Source organism: Merops nubicus, unplaced genomic scaffold (genome assembly GCF_000691845.1).
Source record: "Merops nubicus isolate BGI_N331 unplaced genomic scaffold, ASM69184v1 scaffold18110, whole genome shotgun sequence".
NCBI classification, from domain to species: domain Eukaryota; kingdom Metazoa; phylum Chordata; class Aves; order Coraciiformes; family Meropidae; genus Merops; species Merops nubicus.
The window spans coordinates 6,092-33,668 of record NW_008582377.1 but is presented as its reverse complement, the minus strand read 5'-3'; the positions used below and the strand labels follow the sequence as shown (position 1 = coordinate 33,668).

Sequence of the window (27,577 nt, the reverse complement as noted above, 5' to 3'; positions counted from 1 at the left end):
ACATTCATGGCTTGGTCCTTCACAGTTCCACAGAACACCTCTCATGGATGCTGTTGCTATGTATCCATCTCAGCTGAGCTGATTTGTACCAGGCTTTAAAACTAGACACGTTTTGCTGAGCAATGCCCAAGTGCACTGTGCTGCATAGGTCCAAAACCTGGGCAGAAGAAAGCTGATGATCAGGCTAATATAAAACCTCCATAAAAGCCCTTTGGTGGATTATCAGGAGCACAAATTTGGCTTTGGTCTGTTCCTTTCTTCTGAAGAAGAACAACATGTGTTCGTTAAGTCCTTTTCTCCACTTCTACTGGAGCTGTAGCATTTCCATCAGCTCAGAAATTATTATTTCACCCTTTGGATGTAGGAAGTACCTAGATGCTATTGAGTTACACATGCCATGTATGGGTTGCACTCAAGAGTCACTGACCAAGCCATTTCCTAATCCTGGCTCCCTCCATCTCCTCAAACCTGTTGTGGCAATTGTCTGTGTCATCTCAGGTCTGGAGTAACTTCTAGAGAGGCTCGTTAACTTGAAGAAAGAGTGAACAACAGGAGTGTTTCGATATGATCACACAGAAAAAAAATCCAGCAGAGAGATGTCTATCTATCTGGAGTAATAATTCCAGACTGCCCTTATGATATCTTATTCCTGCGTAGCCAAAGGGGCTTGGAAGAACCATACCCTAGAGGAAGGTCTGTCATCAAAGGCACAGAAAGTGGTTAGACTAACAAAGCAGTCATCTTAGTAGACCCCTGTGGTGCCTAATGTAGTCATCCATGGGCTTAAATGAACTATCCATGTAGCCCTGTCATGTCTGGGGATGGAGCATCTTCACCCTGCTCAACAAAGGTAGCCCTGGAGCCTCCCTGGGGTCTTCAGACCCTTGCAGCTATGTAGAAGCTGCTCTTCATATTGTGAATAAAGATCTGAATTTAAGTGATGCCCTTTAGAGTCACTTTTGGAGGCCTGTCACTGAACCAAAACCCAAGCCTGGTTCTCATGCTAGTTCAGCTTCTTCCTCAGAAGTGCAACTGGTGAGCACAAGAAATTTGCAGCTGAAGTGTCTCCACTAATCATCAGAGTAGCAAAGTGAGAGAGTAAGTAGTGCCAGAGGCCTCTTCAGAGAGAACAACAACTGCATTGGGTGACTCCACAGGGTACTAGCGCTAGACCTCTGCATCAGTCTGCAAACATGAAGGAATCAGCGGGGAATACGTACTGCCTTAGAAATTCCCCCCACCCTTGCCATAGACACACATGTACATGTCAATAGGGATGGAGATATATTTAAAATCTGTTTGCATTGTCATGTGATGTAAAGTTATGAAAATAATTTTCTCTTTGCAAACTTTGTCCCACTATAATAATGAGATCGCTCCCACTGATATTGGATACATTGTACAAATGCATCTGATTTTTGCCCAGACCAAGTTCAAGGCTGTAGTGTGGCCATCACAGAAAGAAGGCCCTTTAATTCTCTTTTCCATCCCATAGAGAGTAAAGAATCTTGAAATTAAAACAGAGACTAGTGGCATTACAGATAGGAAAGCCCAAACTTCCTGGAAAATCAAACACAGAACAGACGGCGTGTAGTAAAGCTACCCAAATAGATTTGGTATGAGCTGAGCTACACTGTAAAAACACAAAGTGAAAATAATTGGATGCAGAGAGCAAAGTAGAGGTGATCAGAGTGCTCCCTGCAGCTTTGCTAGAGAAGAAAAAGTTATGCAAATAAAGGACAACTATAGAAAGGTCCATGTGTTAATGGGGGGCATTTCTCCTGCCTGTCAATCAATAAATTAGCAGTAATAAAAACGACTAGGAGAAAAAGATGGATATTTGAAAAGGCAATAAAGAGGTATATAATGCCCAAAGTATCAAACAGATCAGAAAGGATATGCTCAAGATACCACACATGATAAATGCCAGCATCCTGTTATCTTATCACTGGATTTGAAAGGCACCTGGAGCTACATTATTTGTGAGAATCCACAAAAGAACAAACTGGCAGACAGCTAGAATTAATTAATGCCCTACAGATCTGTGCTAGAGAGGTTGTAGAGCACTAAAAATATCCGAGAAGCCTGCTACTTACACATCACACCAATTAGATCTGGTCAGGCTGTGACAAATTTTCTGTAAACATTCTGGTAAGCAAGCAACTCCCTCAGCCCCTCCAGCAGCTTGCAGGGTCACTGAAATGTTGCCTTGAAGATGCCCAAAATTTCAATGGAAAAAAAAGGAGGATGGAAAAAGCACAAGGAAGAACTGGTGTCAAGTGTATTGATGAATCAGGGCAAGTAGAAAATTTTAGATCCTTGACTTGGCAATATGGATTTCTGGATGCTGTATTTCTGTTTGCTTTGGTGGGATTAGACCTAAATATCTTGTACTGAGTTCATTAAAGGAAAGGGAAAAAAAGACTGAAAATATGGTGAGTGAATTTCTGCTGCTCTTTTCTAGGCAAGACACATCTGTTTCAGTGGAGAAAAATGCACATACATCCATGCTGGGATGGGAAGGCAGCTAACAAGAAAGAAAAAGCCACTGAAGACCTCCACCGACTTTGTGGTGACATCTTCTGTTTAATTTCCCTTCTCTGTTTGCCACACTGAGAGCGACCAGATGAAAGAAAAGCCTGAGGAGGCCCATATGGTGTAGTCACAGGGGCTGGATCCCATCATGCTCAAAGCTGGGGAGTGAGCTGCCGAGACTGTGCAGTGCAAGCAGGAGCACATGCACCTTGCCCAGGAGGTCCTCACACTGAGGCAGGACCCACTCCTGCTTCCTCATGCAGCCTTTCCAGAGAAAGCCACACCTGGGCTGCTGCTGTTGTCCCTGAGGAAGCTGCTCTCACCTACCTCCTCCTTTCTGGCCCCTGTGCATCCCACTTGTTCCCACATCCCTCTGCTCACTGCCACTTGGCACAGCAGACTGGGGAAGAGATCTGTGTTAAAATTACTTTGCCATCAATGAAAACAAATGACTGTTTTTGATCTCCCCAGTCTGTTCCAATCTGAGGATTTTATGGAGTCACAGGCTGCCAGGGTATGGGTTGTCAGGCATCACTCTTTTTGCTTCGTGGACCTTTCCTGACTCCCTTAGCCAAGTTGCTCTGGCAGAGCCTGACCTACCCCTCACAAGTCCCACCAAGCTGCCCCCAGAAAGTGAGACTCCAACCCTACTTGGTTCACAGTCTGCCACCTACCTCTGTGAGGAACAAGAATGATGGGTTTGGGGGAAAAAAAAAGTATGGCTGATGGTTGGGAACCAGCCTCAAAAAAGAGGGGACCAGAGAAAGGGAAAGAAAAGCTCTAGCCAGCAGGAGGAGGATGGATAGTAGTTCAAGGCCTGTGTCATGCCAAGTGCATGAAAGCCCAGCATGGTGACACTTTGTTACCTGCACGGACCTCCTCTAGGGAGATGGGGAAGCTGAGGGTCTTGTTAGGTCCCATTTGCTCCTGAATTGCTATTTTATGTCTTCTACAACCTACACGCTGAGAGGCTGAATTGGGTACAGAGACTTCACAAACAAATTTCCCTTACCTACATCTCCATATCCTCCCCCCCCTCTGGCTGTTACCTTGGTAATTAAATTATGCAGCTGAGGAAAGTGATTTGAAAAACAGATGGCATGCAAGATGCTATAGAAAACAGTGGTGCATTTTAAACCTTACAGCAGAGACACAGACAGATTTGGGTGGTATATGAGTCTTGAAGTAGTAGAACTTCAAAGGTTGCTTGTAAAATGGCCTTTAACCAGGAGAAATGAATGGCCCTCTAGCCTCCAACTTGATACTCACAGTTAAGGATTAAAATCAAGCCTTTCCCCAAATTTTGTGGCTGGTCTAATTTTTAACACAAGTCAGTGTGACCTAACTGTGGTTCCTGGTAAATGTCAATGGTAGGAAATAAGGATTTGTGCAGGGAAGAAAACTTGAAGCAAGCAGTTTAGCCTAGCACTAGCCTGAAAAGTAAGGGAAAATGTCACCAAAAAAGAGCAGACCATTAATTAATCTGTGAAGCTTGAATCTCATTGTCTTGCTTTCCTCACATCTAAGACCACAGTCTGAACTTGACAGGGTAGGGCTGGGCAAGGACCAGGTGCCACAGCTCCTGGCAACATGAAAGCCATGTCCTCAGAGTTACTGGAGAAGCACCACATGGTGGGAGTCCACTGCTGCCTGTCGGTCACTGCACACCTCATAAGAAAGAAGAATGGGAGCTCTTTTGCCAGTGTAGCCGAGGAAAGGGGTCTGCCAATGGCGTCTGCCTCTGGATCAGCATTAAAAATGTCTTCACTCAGAATTTAGATGGTAAAAGAGATTGTGCTAACTTGTGTTGGATGGGGCTGCTGCCTCTTTCCAGGAAAATGGCAGGGTCATCAAATCCCACCCTCAGAACGGTGCTGGAGATTGCCTTGTTGTAATGAGAACCATCATGAGAGGAACTAGGGGAGCCCCTACGGCTGGCAGCTGTTTCCACCCCTGAGTACTTTCCACACAAAGCTGGAGCTAATTCTCAGAGAGACTAATAAATTGAACGTACAGAGTTTAAACCATTCCGATAAATAATGGCAGATGTTTAGGGAAGGAATAACAGGCAAAAGTATGAGTTATGCAGTGCCTGCAGTTCAAAGAAAATTAGTTCAAACTGCGAGGGCATTGTTCAGAGGAACAGTAAGGGATAAAGTGGCTGGGGATGGAGGGAGGAAGGGGAGTAAAAGCTGTCTCCCTTCCCCCAGATGCACGAACATCGTCCCCCAAACCAGCATCCGGTGTCTGCAGAGGAAGGAGAAGCAAGAGCCATCGCTTGCAGTCCCACAGCCCGGGCTGCAGAGCCAGCCCCTCAAGAACGTTACTGGCATTTAGTGGGGCAGCTGATCTGCAGAAATGCTAAATCCCACCACAAAACCTGCATCTTCCTGTGGATGTCTTCAGCAAAGGATGAGAAAATGGGCTAGCAGCTGGGGTAGTGACTGAGGGATCAGGATCCCTGCATTTCACACCCGTCTCTGTTTCACTGTCCAGCCTTACATATCACACTCAACCTCTGCAGGCAGCAGTTCAGCTGCCTGTAAAAGAAATTCTGACTTCCTGGGGATGTGGGGAAACCTATGGTCCACTTAAAATCCCTGTTTGAAAGAAGCTATGGAAAATAACTGTGCTGCCAGCCCCCGTCTTCCTCACCCAAGGACGGAGTAGATTTTAATACAGTACATTTGCCAGAAAGCTACTCTCTTGAAAGGGGAAACAAATCCTTCATAGTGAGAAAGGCTGCAGCACTTCTTTTTTTCTCAGATTTCATAGCAGGTAATAGGTACTGTTTAAATGGAGAGGGCCAAATTATCAGAACGCTTTTAAACTACATAATGAATATTGCTAATAACAATGTTTGACTTGGCAACACAGTCTTCAAGGTTATTTAGCAGAGCACAGAATGTACGCCGAACAAAACAAAAAGTTAATTTTAATATGTCTTTGCAAAATAAATATAAAACTAATCAATTTATCTTCTCACTTTTATTTTGCCTTTTTGTTTTGGCTCTCAATAAAAGTAACCTTGAAAATGCAAAGTAAGCATTAGACAGGAGTGAGAGAGGAACAATAAAACAAGGAGGGAGGGAAGGCAAGTTGGTACAGAATGTCTTCGATCATTATAAAGCTAATTATTGAGAGAGACATCTCAGTGTGCATGAATACAGAATAATGATGAGTTTGGTAAACCTTTACTGTACAATACATGTGTGCCTGGATCCCTAAGAAGGAGGCAACAGGGGTAAATCGAAGAGTACGTGCGTCACTCCAGTAGCAGTATGGGAGGAAGGAACAATTCCCAATCCATCCTACTTGGAGGCACCGTTAATGCAGCAAGGAGCTTCCACTATTCAGCCATGCATTAGCTGCCTTATTGCTACAAAATGGGCTACAGTTCTGTAGAGGTATTAGAGACAAAACCAAATCATTCTACAAAGTTTCAAGACAGGTCAAGACATAATTTAAACAGTAGGTCCTTATAAAATAATTTGAAGTATGGACTTTTGCCTAAACTTTCTTTAATTTTGCTCGCTTTGCACAGTGACTGTTTAGGCAGGGGTTCTGCGGCCATGCATAAACTTGCAGCAGAAATGTGTTGGGTTTTGAAAAGAAAAATCAGTATGATTTTCCTGAAACCAGTAGAGTCTGATGGAGATAGTCCCATCCTGTCTGCACTGGGAAAGCAGCGTAGCCACTGGGATGGGTCCATCACCACCAGGTTCTGCTGGCTGCAGGTCCATCCCCCCGTGCTGTCCCCAAGATCCAGCCTCAGGCACCAGAAACTGCCTGAAATGCTGCTAAAATCCTATGCAACACGGCTCGAAACCTCCTCACAATTTCAGTGTAAAAAGAATGGGAAATACACATTGCTCTGAGCAAAAGAGGCTCGAAAACCCAACATGGTGCCCCCATATTCCCCCAAGAAGTCACTGAGTGACAGGTACCAGAGAAAAGGTTACAGTTTCAGCCTGACACACCAGCTAAATGCCATCAAAGACAGGGTTAGCTAGCAGCAATCACACCAGCGTGCTGTCTAGCACCTCTCTGAAGGCTTTAGTCACATTTTTGCTTGCCAAGACTTTTCCTCTCATCAAACATTATATTTGCTCTGCCCCTCCCATCCTCATTTATTACCTTGTCTTTTTCACTAATAGAAAAGACATTATAATCTTCTGCTAAGATCCTTAGCTCCACATATTTGCTGTGGAATCACCTGCCCATCAAACTGGAACTTGCAAACCTCCTGATCTGGCATATTTTAAAAAATTCAATTAATTTGCCCTTTACCTTGCCATTTCATATTATGAATAAAGCTACCAAGACACCTCACCCCACACCTGCGCTCACTGTCTCACTATTCATTATTGCTTTGTGTTGACAGTTCTGCAGCTCATTTTCAATCTCTCCTCGCTTGTTGCCAGCCTGATTTAAATTAATTTTTCAAATAAGATTTCAAAGCATTATTTAAAATGCTCCCTACAGTGTACTGCTTCCCATATATGTTTCTACTAGTTTCCCGTTTGGCTGTAAAAAAAAGCAGCGAAGTTCACAGGACACTGTTTGCTTTTAATACACCAGAATCATTTACCGCCTGCGATTCACCTGTCCAGATACTTGTAGATTCATAGCATACACTCTGTATTTTCTATAAGGATTGAAAATTAATCCATCAGAAGCAAAATACTCCAGCTAACTCCAGAATTTCCATATTATTTTTCTTTCCTTTGGCATCAGACCCATTTTTCATGACTTTTCAGAAAAAAAAAATAGGTTGGGTCTAGGCTACCTGCCATTTAGACGGACTGACTGCTGCATGTTTGGTCCTTCCAAACTAGTCTCCCCTTGACTAAAAACAGACTTCCAAGTTCAGGGTTAATTTTTAATTTTCTCAAACATTATTCTTCAGGGTAAAAGTACAGAAAAAGATAGTTCAGCCCTTTTAATTCCAAAAGAGGTTTCACTTGTTGCTGAGCCTGTGCCCCTCCTAGCATTTTGCATTTCCCCTTAGGTAGGAGGGCTCTCCATGACAGCCCAGGTCATGGTCTCCTGCTGCAGCTCCACACCCTGATGGGGTTCCCGATATCCAGGCCACGAGTAAATGCCAAATATTACATCCTGGAGATGATCTTGTCTCTGACATTGGTGGGCACAGCAGCGGAGAGGGGGCAGACGCTCTGCCCCTTCTCCTGAGAGTACCACAAACCAAAATGGATTGCTGCAAGAGAGGAAAGCAGGAGGAGCTGCTCTCCTGCCAAGTGGAGAAGGGCTGTGGTTCTGCTCAGAGCTGCAAATTCAGGTTGCAGCCCCACAAAACCTTCAATGTAGGGGCCTGTGTTTCTTGCACCGAAACTGAAGTCTTCCATTGAACTGAAATGCAGCCACATGCATGTGTTGAAAAGACACAGACTTCAATATTGGCATGTGCTCCAATAGGTGTGGTCAGAAATTGCTCCGTATCTGAAGTCTGGATTTGTCTTAATCCCAGAGCGAGGGAATATAAATGGCCTAAAAGTTGTTTCTTTGGGGCTTTTAAATCTAAGTGTTAGCTGCCCACATCTCATTTTGAACTGGCCCTGCTGTATGGGATCCAAATAGTCCAAGTGTTCTGTCCAGAAACTTTCAATTGCTCTTAGTTGCTGAACAAGCAGTAATATGAAAGAGCTTAATACTTGATTTTTTCCAACTGCTTTTAGTGAATGGCTATTGGCATGCAAACTAAGAGATAAACCTTATGTTAGCTGAAGAGTTACAAAAAAGTTACGTTACGTAAGGTAATGTTTGACACTGCATTAGCTCATTGAATTAAATTACTGGCAGATGGCTTTTTTCTTTTTTAATGCAATATCAAAGCTGATTTAAGTAACTTTTACAGCATTTCTGGGGGAGTTATGTCAGGTTTATTGCTCTATGTGCTGTTTGGAAATTGTTTGTGTATCGTAGGTGTGTACATAGTCTTACAGCTATGCAAACCTATTTCATATTAAAATTTTATATCCATATTAGATCTATACAATTTAATGGACTATTCTTTTTCTTCTTATTGCATCTCCAGCCATGCATCCAATGCGTGCAAAGAAATTTCTTGTCTTACAAGACTTAAAGTCATTAGACCGCCAAAAAGCTGTGAATTAAACACAATGCAAGTAATGCCGGCATTCATCCTAACACAGCAAACCAGAGAGAAAATTGCACAGCCTCTCAAATATCAGACTTTGGGGTTGATTCATTCATCGGGTCTGTGACCTGACAAGGCAGTATGATTAATTGCACACATATTCCCTCTGAGGTTTTCCTGCTCATGCTTTCTGCAGCAAAGATTGTTAGCTTGACAGATCAGTGTAGCAACCTCTTAAGATGCCAGAGAGGGAAGGGGTTGGTTTCTGATTGAAAGCCAATGGAAGAATAGCAGCTGCTCCATGCTGAGGACAAAAAAAAAGAAAGAAAAAAAAAAAAGAAAGAAAAAAAAAAGAATGAAAAAAAAAGCAGCTTTTGATTCTTGGAGAAATCACACAGATACATAAGCTGATTTTTGATAACTCTGGCTATATGATTTCTGTCAGGGACTGAAAGGATATATTCACACAACACAATAGGCTTCATAATTAGGAAATCTGCTGTGCTTCCTTTCATCCGATTACCTAAATATAAGCCACTGCCTGATTTTTTTTCTTTTCTTTTCTTATTAAACACTGTTCTAGGTGTTTCCTTTTCCACATGTTTATTCTCCATTTTAAAACACTTCTGTCCACTTAGGGTAAAGTTTTCAGAGACAGACTCAGCAAGCAGCTCCTGTATTTGCAGTGCTGAGCAATGATGCTTGTTCCTTCTGTTAACAGGCAATCCACACTGTCCCAGCATGGTACCAGACCCACACAGGTGTTGACTGCCCACTTTAAAATCTTTTTCATTTTTCAAGTAAGGCCTAAACCCCTAGCAACCTGTATCAATCAATTCCTCAACACTTAATCCCTACACTTTATCTATGGAAGGGTTTTAAGCATTAACCGTTTCCCCTTTCACATTTCCCAGCTGGGCTCTGATGGGATAACATATGCTTGACAAATCCTTTCATGTAGTGCTCAAAGTGAGCTGAGTTGCCTGATGGATCTCTGTAGACACTCCTGCTCCTGTGGGGATGACACCACAGCTCTGGCTTGGGAATGGAGAGCTTATGGAGGTGAAGAACAGCCAGGGTAACCCTGTGGGCAGGAGCACCAGGGCTGGGGCGGGCAACGGCCAGTTGAACAGAGGTGGCAGATGCATGGAGAGCTCTGCACTTACACTTTGCAGATTTCTTTGCTCTGATTTAGGACAAATCACTCAAAGCACACCTGCAAGTGCAAGTCTGGAAACTAAGACCAGTGTCACCTCTCCACAGCACTTCCCAGATCACAACTTACAGCATGTTCTGAAGAAGCCAGGTGATAACCCCTTCAAATCCAGCAGACTGTGTTAGACCCCTGCCAAAGGGCTGTGTTTACACCACAAATGATGAGTAATGATCATTAAAGATGCCCCTGGATATCCCCATGACATACCTCATCTGCTCCTCCAATCATTGAATTAAGCCCCTCATTCGGTAGGTAAACTTTCTGCTGCATAATCAAACCTCATCTTTTAATGGCCACGCAGAAATAAACAGAGCAGGACAAATGCAACAAAAAGTGCTTCTGTTACTTCAACTTTTGAAACAAGCCTAAGAGGCTAACAGAGGAAGATACTCGATAAACAAAATTATTTAATTGCACTACATGAAAGAGAAGGCAGGTCTTACTGAAGCGGCGCAGCAGACAGCACGATGAAACAAAATTCCCCAAAGCAATGGCACATAAATACTGACTAAAACGCAAAAGTCAACTCTGCAGATGGTTCTGGAAAAAGAGGTGCTCTGGCTGTAAATATGCTTCAAAGAATACACCACAAAAACTGGAAAGCCACAAAGCCAAAGGGGAAATCAGTGAATAATCCACTAGAAGGAAATCCCCAGCTTCCACAATCAAGTATGGGGATTAGAAAGACATTTCTGAATCAGTGAGGAACAGGCTGGGACAGAAGAGTGCATTTTAGGTTGGGTTTTTTTTTCCCCCCCCAGCATCCCATACTGCCAAGACAGGAAGATATTTACTGTCTGTCTTTGCATGTCAGTTTAGATGTTTAATTTGGGATGATAATCTCTCTGCAAAGTTATGTTATATCATCTTTGTAGACATTACTTTCTTCCAGAGGCCTTTGCAAATGGCATTTCTAACAGATGTAAAGATATGATTGCTGATCAAGCAAGCTGCATCACCTCAGTTCACTTCTTGCCTTTTGCTCAGTGAATCAGTTGCACAATTCAGTCACAAAAGCTTCTGAAGCAAAGCTAGAGAGGATTTTGTTAATCTGGATTTGTGAGCCCCAAGCAACTGGCTTAAAAATCCATGATGAATCTGTGTCACTGCATATTTCCTTCTCCTTTGTGAAAACAAAGGATGTACATATACAGAAAATCAGAGTTATTCCCCTTACCTGTAACAAGTTACCATCAACTAGAGCAAATTGATGAGGGGAACTTGCCACCACCTTACCCAGATAAACAAATCACCCTCATTTCCATTCTGGAAAAGTAATGTATATAAAAGAATACAGTAACCAGCCATCCTGATCCAGCCGCACGTGTGCAGCATTTCCAAGGGCTCCGAGGCAGGAGAATTGCAGAGATGTGGGTGAGGCCATGGCAGCGAGACGAGGGTGAAGGGAGACACCGTGTCCTTGGCAGGACACCACTTCCAGAAGACAGCAGGGCTTTCATCTGACAGGCTGAGAGCTCACAACCTCTCTCCATCCAGTATCTCCATCACCGTCCTTTTCAGCAGGCAGAGACAAGAGGAGACCTGGGTGAGCCCAATAACAGGCACCTCCAAAGGGGTGGCGTTTAACACTGAGAGAGGAAAATTGCACACAAGTAGTATTTTTCATCACAGAACTTGGGGTGCTTGAACGCATGCAACCAACACCAGCTGGATCTTTTGTACAGGGCAGCTAGCCATGAAGCACCAAGTTCCTGCCTCCACAGCGAGAGCTGCTTAACTCCTCCAAACGAACAGCTGTGCCAGTGTGGACTGGGATGGGAGGACTCTCCAAAAGTCATACAGCAAGTAAGCAGGAGAGTGGGGAATGACCTCCAGCCACCTTGCTGCCCTCATCACCGGCCACCACCATGCCCAAAACGTGTACAGTTTTATAAAGTAAGAAGCCTTATGGAAATTAATTCTTAAATACACAGTATGATTCATCTGAGCTGGAGACTGGGCAATACAAGCAGGTTTGTCACTCTGCCTTGTGCCAACAAAGCTTTCAGGCTTTCAAACCTAGCACTCTTCTCATCCTTGGGAAATACCTCTCCTGTGTGTTAAAAGCACAATGAAACACAAGGTATTTAAATATAACACTAAGGATATCAGAGATTACTTCAATGAACAGTATGGTTGGAATTGCAGAACCATTAGTGTAGATTAAAATGCCTTGCCAGTAATCACATGCTAAGAGACTCACTTTCCTGACTGAGCCACATGGTTTCTCTTCTCTGCTGTGTGCCAGCCCTGCAAAGGCACACAGCTGGTCCCAGGGGTGCACAGCCCTGTGGGGGTGAGGACAAGTGCCAGGAAGCTGCTCTGGTCTCAGCCCTCGACTACCGCATGCAATGGATGTGCCTGGGGTAGCTACCAGAAATATGGAAATCTCTGCACTGGGCAAGTAGACTAGGGCTGGTAGTCCCATCACACATGGCAAGGAGCTGGAAGGAGCAAAGGAAGGTGACCCAGCAAGATGCCATGCACAGCCTGCCTTGCATTTTCTGGAGCATCCCCTTGGAGGAGCCCTGCATGGAGCTGGTGTGATCGGGGTGGGCAGTTCTGCAGCAGACACCCATGGCCCTACCAAAGAGTTCTCTGGCCACCCCTGGATCCTGGTAACATGCATCACACCATGGCACAAGCTGCCCTCAGCAAGAACTCAAGCACTGCACTTTTTGGGGTAATCTCTGGTAAACCACATTCATGTAAAATGACTTCAAATCCCTGCTGCTTAGAGCCTGAGAGTGTTTTGGTGAAGAAGATAACTGAGACGGGGCAAGAAAAAATGTAGGGACTGAATACCACCAAGGCAATAAAATTAGATAAACTATTTAATCACCTTTTCCAGTAATGATTTCTTTTTTTTTTTTTGAGAAATATTTCTGAGAGATTTCTACATTTCTTTGTAATGAACAGGTGATGGTGAAGGATTTCATCTAGACAGAACTTAAATTTTGAATTTTAAAGTGAAGTTCTACACACACACAAAAAAAGAAAAAAACTCCAAAATCAGCACAGTGTTATTTTCAGCAGCAGCACAGTGTTATTTTCATCTTAAAGCTTTTTTTAAAAAACAAAAACAAAGCCAAAACAAAGGTTAAAAAAAAAAAAAAAAACAAATCAACCAAACTTTATTATTTTGGAAATACAATCTATCACAAAGTAAATATTTAAAATCTTTTATATTAAACAATAGTAAAGATCACTTCCTGGAGCTGAAATGAGCCACATCAGGGGTTTTATAAACTGTCTCAGTACCGCTAGGACCTGGGTAGCTGCTGTTTGGGACTAACAGCACAGAGCATATTTGGTGCAGTGTAGATGGGGGGTTTTTTTGGTATAATATAATTATTTACTGTCATAGCAGAAGAAGCAACTAGCTGACATTTCATGGGGCAGTCTCCCAAGAATAATCCTGAGGCAAGAGCAAGTCCACCATCATCTGAGACAGTGGAAGAAGGTGCAAGTGGGCACCCCACAGACCTGCAGGTGTGTCAAGTTGCCCCACTCGAGACCTTCTTGCAGCTTTTTCTTTTCCATCGGCAGACTTTTCATTTACAAATGCTTCTTCTTTTTTATTGCCTCTGCCCTGACAGCCAAGCTCTTGGCACAGATGGTCAGGACCACAATGAGGACTCCGACCAGGAACGTCACCAGAGGCCAGAGGAAGCAGTGCAAGAGGACAGTCTCATCATGGGTGCGCTTCAGCATCACATCATCCGGCCTGTGAAGAGGATGAACAGAAGAGGGAGAAAATATAGATCAGCTCGACATCATCAATTCATCGTAAGTGGAAAGCATCTGCCATGGAAACAGTAAAGGTGTTTTATTTGCAACAGTGTTAGAAAATTATTACGTGGACCATTTAATTCATTGCTTTCATTTGCCCATCTATAACTAGCACTCATAGCAGGCTGTGAGGGCGTTCCACTTGCTCTGCTTACAGTCTAGCAAGTTCATTAAGATAAAGAGCAATTCAAAAAGCGTTGGTACTCCAGGTCTTCCAGGGGTCATGGGCATCACAAACAGCTGTGAGAGAGACAATATCACACTGTGGATTGAAAAACCACTCCAGATAAAACATACTACCGGCAGCAGTTGTACAGATCTACCTCAAATGGCACCAAGCACTGTGCAATGAGTTTAAAGGGCAAATGAAGCTTCCCTTTAGCTTTGAGCCCTGGTGTGTCCATAGAGCTACATGGAGGCTCCTGATGAAGCTCTGGCTCGGGTCTGGGTCTGGATGGAGAGCCAGTTCCTGTCCTCAGTGCTGCAGTGCTGGTGGCCCAGGCTAGCCCAGCTGTACTGGCAGATAGGGGTCTGCAAAAAACCTTCACTCAGCAAGACTCTTGCCCAGCCCCAGGATGCTGAGGGCTCCTGACTCAGCTCCTTCCCAGAAGAAACTGCTTCTGCAATAAGCTCTGATTTCATACTTCAAAGAACAGCTGTTCAGGGGACTTGTGGACACTCCTACAAGGGTACTTCGGAGAGCCTTCCCTGAAGGTCTGAACCCCCGTGCCTCCACCAACAGCATCTAACACAACCCACGGTTGGGTCTGTGATGGATTTATGAATTTCCAAAGGCAAATGGAAAGAGGAGAGTAGCAAGGAGAGGGCATCTCAAGAGATTTGGAAATTCAGCCATGCTACGTGTCTGAAAAATCAAGTGTCCATCTGTCTCCTCCAAGTCTGGGAAGTCAGTTTGGAAATCTGATGGTAGGTTTTCCTCAGCTCTGGCTCCTTCTGCTCTCCTTGCAGTTTAACAGTTATTAAATCAGTCTTCTGGAGTTTGCACTTCATTGCTGCTTTCCTATCTACAGCCAGAGACATGCAGTCTGCTGGAAAACTATCTGCAAAAGAAGGAAACAGAACTTTTTCTAATTAGGAATATATATATAGTCTTGACTCATGTTGGTCCTCACTTACATTGAACACTCCTATCCCACGTTGCTTTTTCAACACTACCCAACACTCCCTGGAGCAACAAACTTCACAGTTTGAAATCCTGGCACGCTGGGCTCATCCAGCCAAATCTTGGGAATGAAGCTCTCCTAATGCAGTGGCACATGGGAACAGATACCTGCACAATGACTGTGCTGTCTCTCCCCCAACAGCTTTGTCCTGACCAGAAAGCAGCACTACAAAAACATTCCCTGTAGGGGAAGCAAGAAGAAACTTGTTTTCCTTCACTAGGAAGTTAATTAATGAAGATGCCTACAAATCTCCAGGGTTTTATCCATCCTTAAGGAGCTGTTGGAGCCAGACCACCAGGCAACACCTGATCCCTGATTTAATTGCACCCTCATTTGCATTTGGGATCTCTCCCCCAAAATTGGTGTGTGGCGGTACCTCTGCACTGTGCCAGCCTGCAAGTCCTCCAGGCGAGCCCCACACACCTCTATTTCTGTAGCAAGGAGCAGAGTAAGGTTCTGTGACTGTGAACAGCTCAGCTGTATCTGAGCTGAAACTCAGCAACATAAAAAATGATCAAAAGAAACCCAGGTGTATTCAGTAGTGGAACACGTGAAGTCTGCTCAACCCAAATTCTCCAGACACATAATCAGGTATATGTGGAGACTATAAATTGAATAAAATAATATTAACTTTATGGGCACAAACTCACCAGCCTATGCCATATAAATGACAGCACCAGAACAGAAAAATCCTTTCACAGGACTATAACACTGCTTCCCTCACATTTACTGTATCCTCATCTGTGAATGGCAGAGTGCTAATTGGCAAGAGGGCCATAAGTAGGCAGCATTCATTTGTTGCAGCTCTCAGCTTACAAGTGATATTTAATTTTAAGTATTTTTTTTAAAGCAGGTACTAATCAACGAGTTCAAAAATGAGGGGCGAGCAAACAAACCAGAAAACTGGATTCAGTTAAAGAAAAGGAAGCGTGACAGGGGAGAGTGAGATATGCTTTTGACTGAGTCTTAGACATTTTGGAAAACTTCTGTATCAAAGGTAGCAGCAATGGATGCCAAACTGTCATGATGATGTGACTGTAACTCTTGGAACTTAGTAATTTTAAAGAGTTTCCCTTCTGGAAAAGAGTCAAAGACCTATAGAGGCATTTAATGAAGCCTCAGGATAAGTTTTGGATTCAGATGGATATTATTGCTGCTACTCTTAGCTACAGCAAGAGTCCCTGTGCAATTCCTACATGGCAGAAGGTGTGAAACAACTCACTGGCTGCTGCTCACAGTGTCTCTGCAGACAATCACAGAACCTTAGGGGTGGGAAGGGACCTCCAGAGATCACCGAGTCCAACCCCCCTGCCAGAGCAGTGACCTAGTCTAGGGCAGGTCACACAGGAACACATCCAGACAGGTCTTAAAAGTCTCCAAGGTAGGAGACTCCACAACCTCCCTGGGGAGCCTGTTCCAGTGCTCTGGAACCCTTACAGTAAAGAAGTTCTTCCTCGTGTTGAGGTGGAACTACCTGTGCTCCAGCTTGTGACAATGCATCAAGTCATGACTGGGCCCCCCCAAAATACATCATTAAATTACTATTTGCACGACATTTAAGACATTAAATGCCCTTCTTTAATAAAGAGGAAGGAGGATCGCTCCTCGAGCATGACCTGGTGCACAGGAGAGATCAGGGACCCTCCAGGATGTAGCCTCTCAGTACTCACTCTTGGCACCAAAAAGGTGCGGAACAAACTTCAGCCTTCTTCTTACTTGCTTAAATCTCCATAGTTATTCTAGAACTACTGTGCTTTCAGCTGCTTCTTATCTTATCCTAAATTAATTTTCCAGGGTAGATAAGCACTGCTGGACCACAGGAATGATTGTGAAAAGCCAATACAGGCAGACAGTGCTGGCAGCAGATAGACCACAAGCTTCTGGATGACAATGTCCTGCCCAGAACAGTCCATGGAAGCTTATCAAGATCAACTTTGGCAGTATATCGTGCTGTTTCATTGTATTTGTGTGATTCCTCAACTCTGTCAGGACCAGGTTCTCTCTCCTGCACCTGCTGACCCGACAGGAATGTTGCAGGGCATAAGGGAGAGCACTGGGGAGCACTGGGATGGCAGGAAAAGGCAGCAGAGGATGAGAGCCTGGGCTCAACGGTGTCCTTCCCCACAGATCCACCACCAGAACTGACAGCTGTTGAGGAGGTGCTCTGGAAAACAGCTTAGAGGGTGTAATGGCAGCACAGGGTCCCACTGAGAGGCAGCTGTTACAGCAGAGAGAAATACCTGAAGAGAGGTTATTGAAAAAGAAAATGTTTACTAATCTCCTTTACCAGATCAACTCCTTTTACCTTTGTTTTTTGGTATTGAGATTGCAAACAAAGACAAATAACACCTTCCAAAGCAAGGAGGGAAAATCAGCCCTGCTGATCACAATGTGCTTCAGGAGACCCTGAGCCCACGTCTCTGCTGCTGCAGCCAGGGCTGGTGCCAGCAGAGAGCCCATGTGGCTGAGCTGGCCAGCATGACCTGAGAAGGACCATCCAGGCAGAGGAAAACCCCCCTGACCAGGAAAGCCACCCCAGTGGCACATGGGTGATACTGGACCTGCCAGTCTACAGTAAGAGCAGCCCAAGGAGCATGGGCCAGGCAGCCACCTGTCCTCTGCAGCAGGAGCACTGCAGCACTGGCAGACCCACACCACTGCAGGAGGCAACAGCAGGAGCTTGGCGATCATCATGGCCCCATGTGCTGTGACCTGTGAACAAGGTAAGTGGGCTCATCCCAAGGTATTCTGTCACTCCTTGGAAAGAGAAGCAGGAAAAGGAGGCACAAGGTGGGTGGTTTGCCAGCCAGACCTGCAAGTCCCAGCTCAGCAGCCAGGGACTGGTGGGATGGGCAGTGTGAGTGAGGGCCTGGGAGGCAACCTGGCTAAAAACATGAAGAATAAACATGTTTGCATTTGTTTCCAGGTGATCCGTGCCAAGCTAAAACCCATGGGTGTTTTATGTGAGATCTGTAAGGTCCAAAACAAAAGACTGAGGGAAAATTAGGAGATAGATGGAGTTAGAATGAGAATTAGTCATATGAACTAAATATAGCAAAGTCATTAGTGATTAATTAACGGATTGGCCTAGAGAGGCTGGATTTCACTTCTTCCAGACTGTTTGTTACCCTCAGACGATGGCACCAGTTTAGGGGAAGAGCGATCGTCCGCCTCCTGAAGAAATGAATCCTCTGGCAGAGCAGGACGGCCACCACCACCCACCAAGCCTCCAAAGGAACCGGCCAGGTGCATAGGGCAGCTGTCCTCTGACATCTGACTCTGCAGAGTGGGGCCATCCCCTAGACAACTCCTAGGTGATCCTGCAACAAACCCTGAAGGTTAAGGAACAAAACCTGCTTGTAGAAAGTACCCAGAGAAGCAGCCAGGACTTCAGAAGCCCTGATTGGCCCATGGGACACAGTCACACTGCTGGGCAGCCCACTGCAGCCTCCTGCTCGGGGCTGACCTTGTTACCAGGCTGTGGCATCAGCCCCCCTCAGGTATCAGTGAGAGGTGGATCTGTCCTGATGTCCTGGTAAAAAACCCTTTGGCTTTCACTCCAAGGCTTACAGAAGTGATGAATGCAAGAGAGCTGCCTCATGCACTTTTGATTCTGAAATATGCACACAGAGACAGTTGTCTTGCCAAGCACAGAGAACATCATCAAGAGAGCAGTCACTGGTGGTGAGCTGTGAGGTTTATGTGGCCCATCACAGCTACTCCTGAGCCCTGAGATAATCACGACGGCTGCGCTGCGAGATGAGAGGAGCCAGAGCTGGGCTGTGCCAGCAAGGGCAGAGCTCCAGTGTGGTGCTGCACCATGATGGAGATCACCAGGAGTACAGAAACCACTCTGTAGGGCCTTCAGGAGAATGAGTGCTTGGGTGCTTAACACCTGCCCATGAAATAGAAGCACACAGTAGCAGGAAAGTACTGGGGCCACCTGGGAATGCTAGAAACAGGACAAAGGAGCAGAAATTTTTAGCTGAAATCTCTGGATTCCACCTCTAAAACAATAATGCTTATCAACAGCAGAAGTAAGGAGAGCAGGAGTTTGGAAGGGAGCCACAGAGCTGCAGTGGGAATGGCAGAAGCAGCAGAGGAAGCTAGCAGGGCTGGGTGGAGAAAACAAAGGAGTGGTGGCAGGGGAAAGGGAGAAAGATTTATTTAACAGGCAAGCAGCAAAAAGAAGAGAAGAAAGAGGGCTGCCCTTCCACGGTTACCAAGTCCTTTCCCCTGGAGGAAGAATAAATAGCTATCAGCATGGAAAACACTGTAACATAACAGCTTTGGGTTTGCACAGCAAGGTCAGCATGTATTGGAACTGCAGTTTTGACTTTTTCTTGCTACTTTTGTAGAGGTGAGCCACCTCTTCCCAGAGTCTGAAGGCCTGTTGTTTGGCTGAGAAACAAAAAGGGGAAGGTGCCCCTGCCCCTGAGGGAAATCCTGTCATGACAAGGACCCAGCTTTGCTGGAAGCCCCCACAGCATCACTCCTTCAGTGCTGAGGCAGAAACGCTGAACCCAGAGGATGTATGTCATGCCTAGAAAAGTGGTTTTTTTTCCTGTGAAAATCAGCAGATGTAAATAAAGATATTGATTTGCCCTGCAAGTATAGTGCATTTAATAAGCCCGTGTTTTCTTTGTGACTTCCGCAGAATACTTCATTTCAAAGCTGTTGACCAGAGGGGTTGCACATATGCCTCCTAAGCTTGGCTATGGACCATCTTTTGTTTCTAGCAATGGTGCCATTCAGCTCTCTAGTAAATGCAAAGCTTCCTGAGGGGATGCACCCAAACTCCTAACACCAGAACACCAGTTATCAGTGCACAAAACAACAGCAAGGCAAGAGTGAGACCTGGTGGGACAAACGAGGGGAAAGAAACCTGAACACTTTCAAACCCTGCTCAGGCATTGAGGCCTGGTTCTGCTGCAAACAGGGATGTGCAGCACCACCACCACTGCCCAGCAGCAGTCCAAGGGTGAAAGGAAAGCCCTAAAGAAGTCTCTACCTTAACTCTGAAAACACACCTTTCCCTTTCACTGAACAGACAAGGAGGGAGGAATTTTGTTTTCACTGCTAAGAGGTGAGAGCAGTACTTATTCTTACCAGAGCTTTGAGGTCAGGGCTGGAGCCTCGTGAGGCTCTGACCAGGGGTAACAGAGTTAGTTGTTGCATTGTGCAACACATCCTTGTTAGGCCCTGCCAAAGGGTTCAAACAGACACTGGATAAAGCAGGCCTTCATCAGACCCTCCTAAGCAATTACTGGACAACATGGGAAGAATTGCAGTGCAGGGGTCACCAAAAAAGTCACATAGGACCAAAATGTTACAGATACATAAACAATTCAGTCGTCACTTGTGCACCACACTGTGCAATATATGTGGCACAGCAAAAGATGACAAAGGCAGGGGCATGGGATAGGAAAACCTTACAACTATTCTTTGTATTCAGACAATATGGATTTAAAGATGTTTGCAATCTGCATACACTTCCTTTGCCCACAATTATTCCCATCCCTTCACTATGACAAGCACTCATCAGCCTTTTTTTCCTTCTGTGATTGCAAGACACAGAGGCCCTCAGCTGGACAGCTGCACGAAGGGGCAGTGCTGTGTCTCACTGACAACAAAGCCCTTTCCCTCTCGGGCCTGAGCACTGCTCCACAGGTGACACAGTAAAAGAAAGGATAAGAAACAGCAGCACCATCTTCTGACTGGAGGGAATTAAATTAGAAAACTTTGTGAAGTACCAGAACAACCCAAGATTTCTGTTCCACTATTTATAAACAAGCAGCTCTGCTAGCTGAGCACCCTCAGCTTCTGAAGATAATTGTTCCCAGAAAATGGTCTGTAGGGTACCCAAATACCACTGATGTGGTCGCTGGTCACTACACAGTGTTTGGTCTTCAAATCTCAGATCAATTTGTGTGCGGCATCCTGCAGCAAACACAGAGAAGTATAAAGTGTGGCTGGCTCATCTGCTGCGCTGTGGTAAAGGAACCACAGAGCATTCTTGCTTTGCTGGATGAACCCAGTGCTAAAAAGCAATAATGCCACATAAAGGAGCCACTAATAAGAAATGACTTGACATATGCTGCTTTGCCTGTCTCTGCATGCATGGCACGAGACTGAGAGGTCTGAGCTGATGAAGATCTTGGTTTCTCTCTTTTTTTTTTTTCTTGTTGTTCATGTCAATGAGACCTGGAATGTGAAGAAATAAAGTGTCAGGATCTTTCCCATCCTGCCCATGCCCACATGCCTCCCACTTCAAGGCATCCAGCTGTGACCCTTGTTTGCGTGTGGTCATGACTGTGGGCCCCCTGGGACATCCAGTGTGAGATTCATCAACACTGAAGCACTAGAGCTGAGTGCCTTCTCAAACCTTTGGCAACAGCCTGAGAACTTCATCTGAATTTGTAATTTAATTTGTGCTCTGGAACACTGGGAGTTGGTTTCTGCTGGGCAGGGCTCCCTTCAGACCAGCGTATCGTCACGCCAGCAGCACTTTCACCAGAGGTCCAGAAAAGCAGCCTTCCCATGCAGCTTGCACCACTGGGTCTGAAGCTAGTCAAAGAAGAGTGGGGCATTAAAGCAAAGTGCCTACAATGGCAAAGCAGAACCTTCATTTGCAGTTGAACACTGGGCAGCAAGCTGAGCTGCATCCTGTTCCTTAAGATAAATATCAGACAGCTAGTTGTGCTGGGCCTCTCTATTTATATTAGCCAAGAATGATGAAAGTTGCCAAGTTTGCTTCTCATCCCTTTTGTATAATTTTGAACTGTATAAATGGCATTGCTTTCTTCTTCTTTTCCAAGCAGCCTGTTGAAATGTGCCCCACCAAACTGAAGGGAGGTGCTACCTAATGATGCACTCTGCATTCAGCAGCAGTTCTGGGAATGATGCTAAATTAAGTTTGGTGAAGAGAAGACAATGTTCATTTGTTGCCTAGATGTTTACCTAGAATTTTATTCCACAGCTTCGAAAGAGAGTATTAATATTGCAGATACTACTCTTTCTAAGGAACTTACCACTATATTTTTTTGTTTTATACAGACTGGCATAGAAAAGTTAGCTCACCCACACAGCTAAAAAAATACTGACAGAAAATATGCACATTTCCATTTTGAAGAGAACAAATTTTCCCCTCAGTTTGTATTTTTTTACTGCTTCACACTCTGTTTAGTCACTGTAGCTCTAAAAGTATACCTCAGCAAGCACTTTCCTAGTCAGCAAAAGTGATCTGTCAAAGCTCATTCCTATATCCAGAAGAAAATAGATGGTGTACACATTTCAGCTCAGCCTATCTTCAAGTATCTCTGGCAGTGAGCCTCTCTTCTGCTGTATATAAATAGTTGTATGTTCAGCAAAAGGCAGCGTTTCATGGCAGCCGTTGCATTTGGCAGAACATTTAATAGTATAGGATGTGGCAACCATAAGGGAATAACCTTTCCTTGAGTGCTGCATAATTCCTTGGTGTCTATCTACATAAATGATGGACACTAGGCAGTAGGAAGCTTCACAAAACTTTTGCCTTTGCTTCACCTACAGATATGTTGTGAGAACCAGCACACCTAGCTCTGGACACCTACCACCTAGGTGCACGCACATGAGCAGATCACCCTAAGCTCCTTTACAGGAGAGGAATAAACATCTCTATTCATCCAACCCATATTAGGCATTCATTTTTGGGTAAGATGAAAGGCTCCTGTTTCTCTCCACTGACTACAAAAGCTGACTTCCACAGTATCTTGTGCACACCAGCTCAGATGAATCCTAGCCATGATGTCTCCTGCAGACGATCCCATGTTTATGGCTGTCCTGCTGACTCAGGCAGTGGCTGCTGCAGGTCCCAGGTCTCAGGGACTCTACCTGCCCAGACAAGCCAAAATCATCATTTGGCTTCTGCTTCACAGACCCACGCATTGGCACCTTGTGAATCAAAGCAGCTCTCCAGAAGGTTCCTGACAGGTCTGATGGCACCGCAGAGGGTGCCCTAAGTTTTAACCTGTGCATGCTGTATTTCTTTTCCACTATAACAACTAGCTCTTGTTACAAAGCATTGATGGCTTCCCTCTGCAAAGAGTTATCCAGGAACAACAGACTGTTATCCTGGGCACGCCGACTAGGTCTACAGTCTCCCCAAGGAGGGGACAACAATCATAGCCAGCCTAGGGCAATCCTGAAGCTCTCAAGGCACTCAATGGTCTACCCTCAATGGGCCACTCATGGGCATCTTTCTTCCTGCCTCCCTCCTCCAGCTCCAATGTCCTAGCATACACTGGCATCACATTTTCCTACCATGTGTCTTAATAAACCTCAAGATCTGATGTCCACACTGAGCCCTGAATTACATCAGCAAGCACTGAGCTATTCCCACCTAGGTCTCCCTCATGTGCTTAACTTCCAGGTGTTGCTGGGGTAGGATCAACCTCCTTGTTTAGTCTCTGATGTGGCAGATATTTGAGTGCTTAACTTAGCAACCAAGTACAGTCTCCCCAGCTCTACCAAAATTACCCATGCTGATCAAACTAAGTAAGTGTCATATGTCTCTAGAATTGTAGTCTAAACCACATAATACCTTGGCTTATCTGGAGATCTTAAATATTCTTTTTCTGCCTCCCTGTCTACATGAACAATTCAGCTCAATCTTTGCTGCTCTCCCAAGTTCTCCCAGTGATCTTGCACACTGCAGTTACAGTAGGTAGCTGCTGCTACATCACCTTTTATTTCCTGGAATATCATCATCATCAGAAAGAGACAGGCAAAAAGATTCCCTCCTCTTCACATTTATTGAAGGAAGGAAACCACACATCACCTTTATACACATGTATCAATACTGGTAGTAAAAGTAAGAACTGAAACAGAGGAGATGCTTTAAGTCACAACTTTCTACTCTGCAAGAACATATGAAACCCAGCAGTTCTGTGAATGTTTATTAGACATGTCTGATTCATTTATTAATCCTCTATGAACACAATTCCTGACTTGGTTGGTACTATTTACTGACCTTCCCTTTTCTTCCAGCCCCTCATGAACACGGTAGGGTTTCTCTTCTATGGAGGACGGGATTGTTAACATGCAAGCCAGAAATCTGGAAGTCAGAGCGCTAAAAGCCAGGATGCTTTTTGCCATAAAATGACACGCTTTGAGGGAAATTCTCCTCAGTTTTACGTTTTTACTTCAAGCGTTAAAAACATTTTTCTGCTTTCTATGTAGCTTTTCATCAATAGAGCCGTCTTGCAAAGCTCTGCACTACAGCCTGTGTGATAAACCACACCACTATACGGTTGTGTGTGTACATACATATGCATGCGTTTATACATATATCCAAACAGCACCAACGGACAGCTGTTAAACAGATGCATGAGCACTTCTGCCTATGCAAATGTAGATTACTCACCTCAAGTGCTGGTTAAAGTAGCACGTAAATGGCTGCGAACCCACTTTCTCTTTCCAATATTTCTGCTTGTACGTGACGTTCTCAGAGTTCTCCTGGTCATCTCTTGCGCAGGGAGGGATGTACGAACACTGCCAACACACGTTGCAAAACAGAGTTACTGCTGTGCTGGAGGGCGCGGGGCAGCGCTTCCTCTGCACGCTCCTCCTTACACCAGCCTGACTGAAACGGGCAAAGACAAATAAGTACGAGCTCTAAAGAAACAAAACGGAAAAGTTAGCTGACCCTCAATTGCTAGTTACTCCCTATAGGTACTGGAAAAGAGTCTTCCAGCATTCAGAAACAAAATGAAGGCTTTATCGTGTTTCGTTCCATTACCAAAACAATCTGCCCTGTAATCCTTTGGGGTTTTTCATGATGGCTGTAAAAATGAACATTTTTGGTTTGATGTGTCCCTTGCCAGCTGCATGGATGGGATTTGAATTACTTCCTATTTTCAGTGGGGCGTGTAATCACCAGCTTTGTTTAACACCATGTTAATAAATAACCCAAGTATTCCAGCAAGCTTTCCCAGATGACGGGATATCTAATATCTGGCTAATATCTGTTGGAAAAAAAAGAAGTATTCTTCCACTGTTACAATGTGAGGAAACAAGCACGGAAAGTTCAAAGCCCCACTTCAGCAGAAAGGTTCAGCACCTGCTTCTGCCATATAGAAGTTAACAAGAGCTGAGCGTGCAGCTGAGCTGTCTGCAGATCTCACCCTCAGACATCTGCTTCAAAGCCCAAAGAGATCAAAGGAAGTTCCTCCCCCAGATTGGTGCAGCTGGGACTAGGCTCTCAGAGACTCCACTCTGGGTCACACACAACACACATACCTTGTTTTCAAGTTTCATCTTTGACACAACACCCTTCCCTCCTAGGCAAAGGGAGTTACACAAGAAAAAACAAGTTGTCCACAGAATCCCCTGGTGGCAACGCCAAGATCTCACTGTTCAAGCGTAATCCTTCTTACTTCAACCAGTCATCCATACAGGAGATCGTTACAAGACATATTGAACCAAAGTTCAGCTGAGTAACACAGTTTTACTGATCCTTGGATGACATAAAGGCTTTTTGCCCTGGAGGACACACGGACAGCAAGGCTCCAGGTGCACACACAGTTTTTAAATTCTTTTAAAATCAGGAGCTGCAGGCATGAAAAAGTGACTGTGAAGGCAACTAAAAATCCTCCTACTTAGGTAGGATGAGGAAGCAAGAAATGCAGGGTGTGGAAAACTCGTAAAGGAATGCCCCCATATGATTCTGGCATGAGTTTCTTCACAGCATCCTGGAGGCAGTAACAAGGAGAGATATACTCTCCAACTCGAAAAGAAAGATCACCGTGACTCACTGTGCCTAGCAAGTGTGCTCTCTTCCCCTCCATCTGGTGAGGTTTCGTAGGGGCCTACCATGCCCCCAGCTGCACAGTAGTCCCAAGCTGTACAGATCTGCAAGTCCATCTCCACTGCACAACAGGTTGAATCTTTCCCATTCCAGGGGGATGGGAGAAATCTCAGCATTTTATTGGCCAGATCATGCAAAACCTGACCACGTCTGCCAGCACTTATAATTGCTGCCAGTAGCTTCCATGCTTCAGACTGGAAGAATCTGCAAGGTCTTGCTTGTTGTTTCCAAACTGAAACTTGCCTTTTTCACATGCAAAGGTTCCCATTTTCACATAGGCCCCCATTTTCATATGGGCCCACATCTGGTGCTGCTGTAGTGCAGAGCTCCCTTTAGGTCCCTGTTCAGATGACCCTAAACAAAGATTGTCCCACTGCTGATGACGAAGGGCAGAAAAGAGCACCCGCACTGCTCCACTTCAGGCACCAGAACGCAGGATTTATCATGTGCAGTTACTTCCATCTTACATAATATTTCTTGGCTGGCAAAGTTTTCGGTTTCGTTGCATACTTTGGAAGCACCAACCACGCTCCTCTTCCCTACGCACTTCCAGTGCACAAACACATCTGTGCAGCAGCTGGACAGAGTTAGCAGATTTGACCCCCAAGAGCAATGCTGGCTCTGCTCTGTCCTTCTGATAGCCACCAAAGTGCTGCACCATCACAGCTGGTCCCCTCCTGGTGCTCACTGCTTGGCCCAGCATCCAGCATTCCCAACCTTCTCCACTCTGGTGTTTTTCTTCACAAAGGGTTTCAGATCCTGCTGTGGAGATGGTACCATATCCCACAAGCTGTACACTCACTGCCTACATCTAACTGTAAACTACACCCTGTCCTTCCCCAAGGCCCCAACTTCTAGGTACACTCTTTCAATACAGGGATACAAGAGAACAGAATTAGACGGGCTTTACTCAGAGTCCCCCGAACCAGCCACTATTTCACCTGCACACAAAATGCAGAACTAGACCAAACAGCTACATACCAATGCACATCCTTCTGCCTAAATTTCCTCAGCGATCTTGAAAACTTCTTTTCCTGTGGTACCAGCTCTAGCATGCAGCTTTCCTCTCTCCTCTGAATGTTTCTTCCTTGTGTATGAGCCTATTCCTGTCCTCTGCTATGAAAGTGTGACCACCCCACACTCCACCTCCCCCAAATATTACATGAATCCTTCACAAAGCTCACAACCTAGCGAACCACTATGTATCCCCATCCTGAGCTTCAGGCTTAGAAACAACTGCAGAGATCCCTTTTCCCAAGAGATGTCCATCTGAACAGATTAGCAGCAAGTTCTCCAAGAAAAATCTCCAAGAAAAGGTGCATCACAGAGGACTTCACAATTTTTGACATCAGGCCCCACATTTTTAGCTCAATATGAAGCGATTAAAAATGGAGTTTTACAAGGCAGGCATTTTGTTTGGTTTGGAAGATGTAAAGGGGCCCACAGGCAGCTTCCCTGATCAACACGTCTGTCTTTCCCCATTCCAAGGCAATACAGTTTATAGGAGTATTGCCAGTACCTACAGGAGGGACACCCAGAAGTTGGGGACAACAGTGAATATGTTGTCCGTAACTCAAACTTCACACTACTCTTTGCACAACTAATCCCACCAACAGCTGTCAGAAAACATGCTGGATTCATTTCCATCTTTTCTTCTTCACGTTGCAAACACAAAAGAGACACCCAGACACTTGACATTAATTGATGTGCCCTCATTACTTGAGCCTGTCAAGAAGTAACACAGCCTTGAAGAGAGGAGTGGTCCCTGCCCACAGCAAAATCATCACCAGCATCTGAATTTCAAGGATTACCCTGAAACATCTCTGCAGTGTGATGAAGGCTTTGAGCCACAATGAACACCCAAGGTCCAACTCCAACATGGACTT

The 27,577-nt window shown here is 44.9% G+C and overlaps 1 protein-coding gene across 1 annotated transcript; it reads right to left on the bottom strand.

Annotated features, from left to right (window-relative positions):
* Positions 1 to 13,427: 13,427 nt before the first annotated feature.
* Positions 13,428 to 25,747, bottom strand: KCNMB4 (potassium large conductance calcium-activated channel, subfamily M, beta member 4). Its single transcript, XM_008937548.1, has 4 exons — positions 25,639 to 25,747; positions 25,124 to 25,164; positions 24,249 to 24,499; positions 13,428 to 13,596 (listed from the first exon to the last, which is right to left on the bottom strand). Exons 1-4 carry the CDS (start codon positions 25,745 to 25,747, stop codon positions 13,428 to 13,430), a joined length of 570 nt encoding a protein of 189 aa, XP_008935796.1.
* Between the last annotated feature and the right edge of the window lie 1,830 nt (positions 25,748 to 27,577).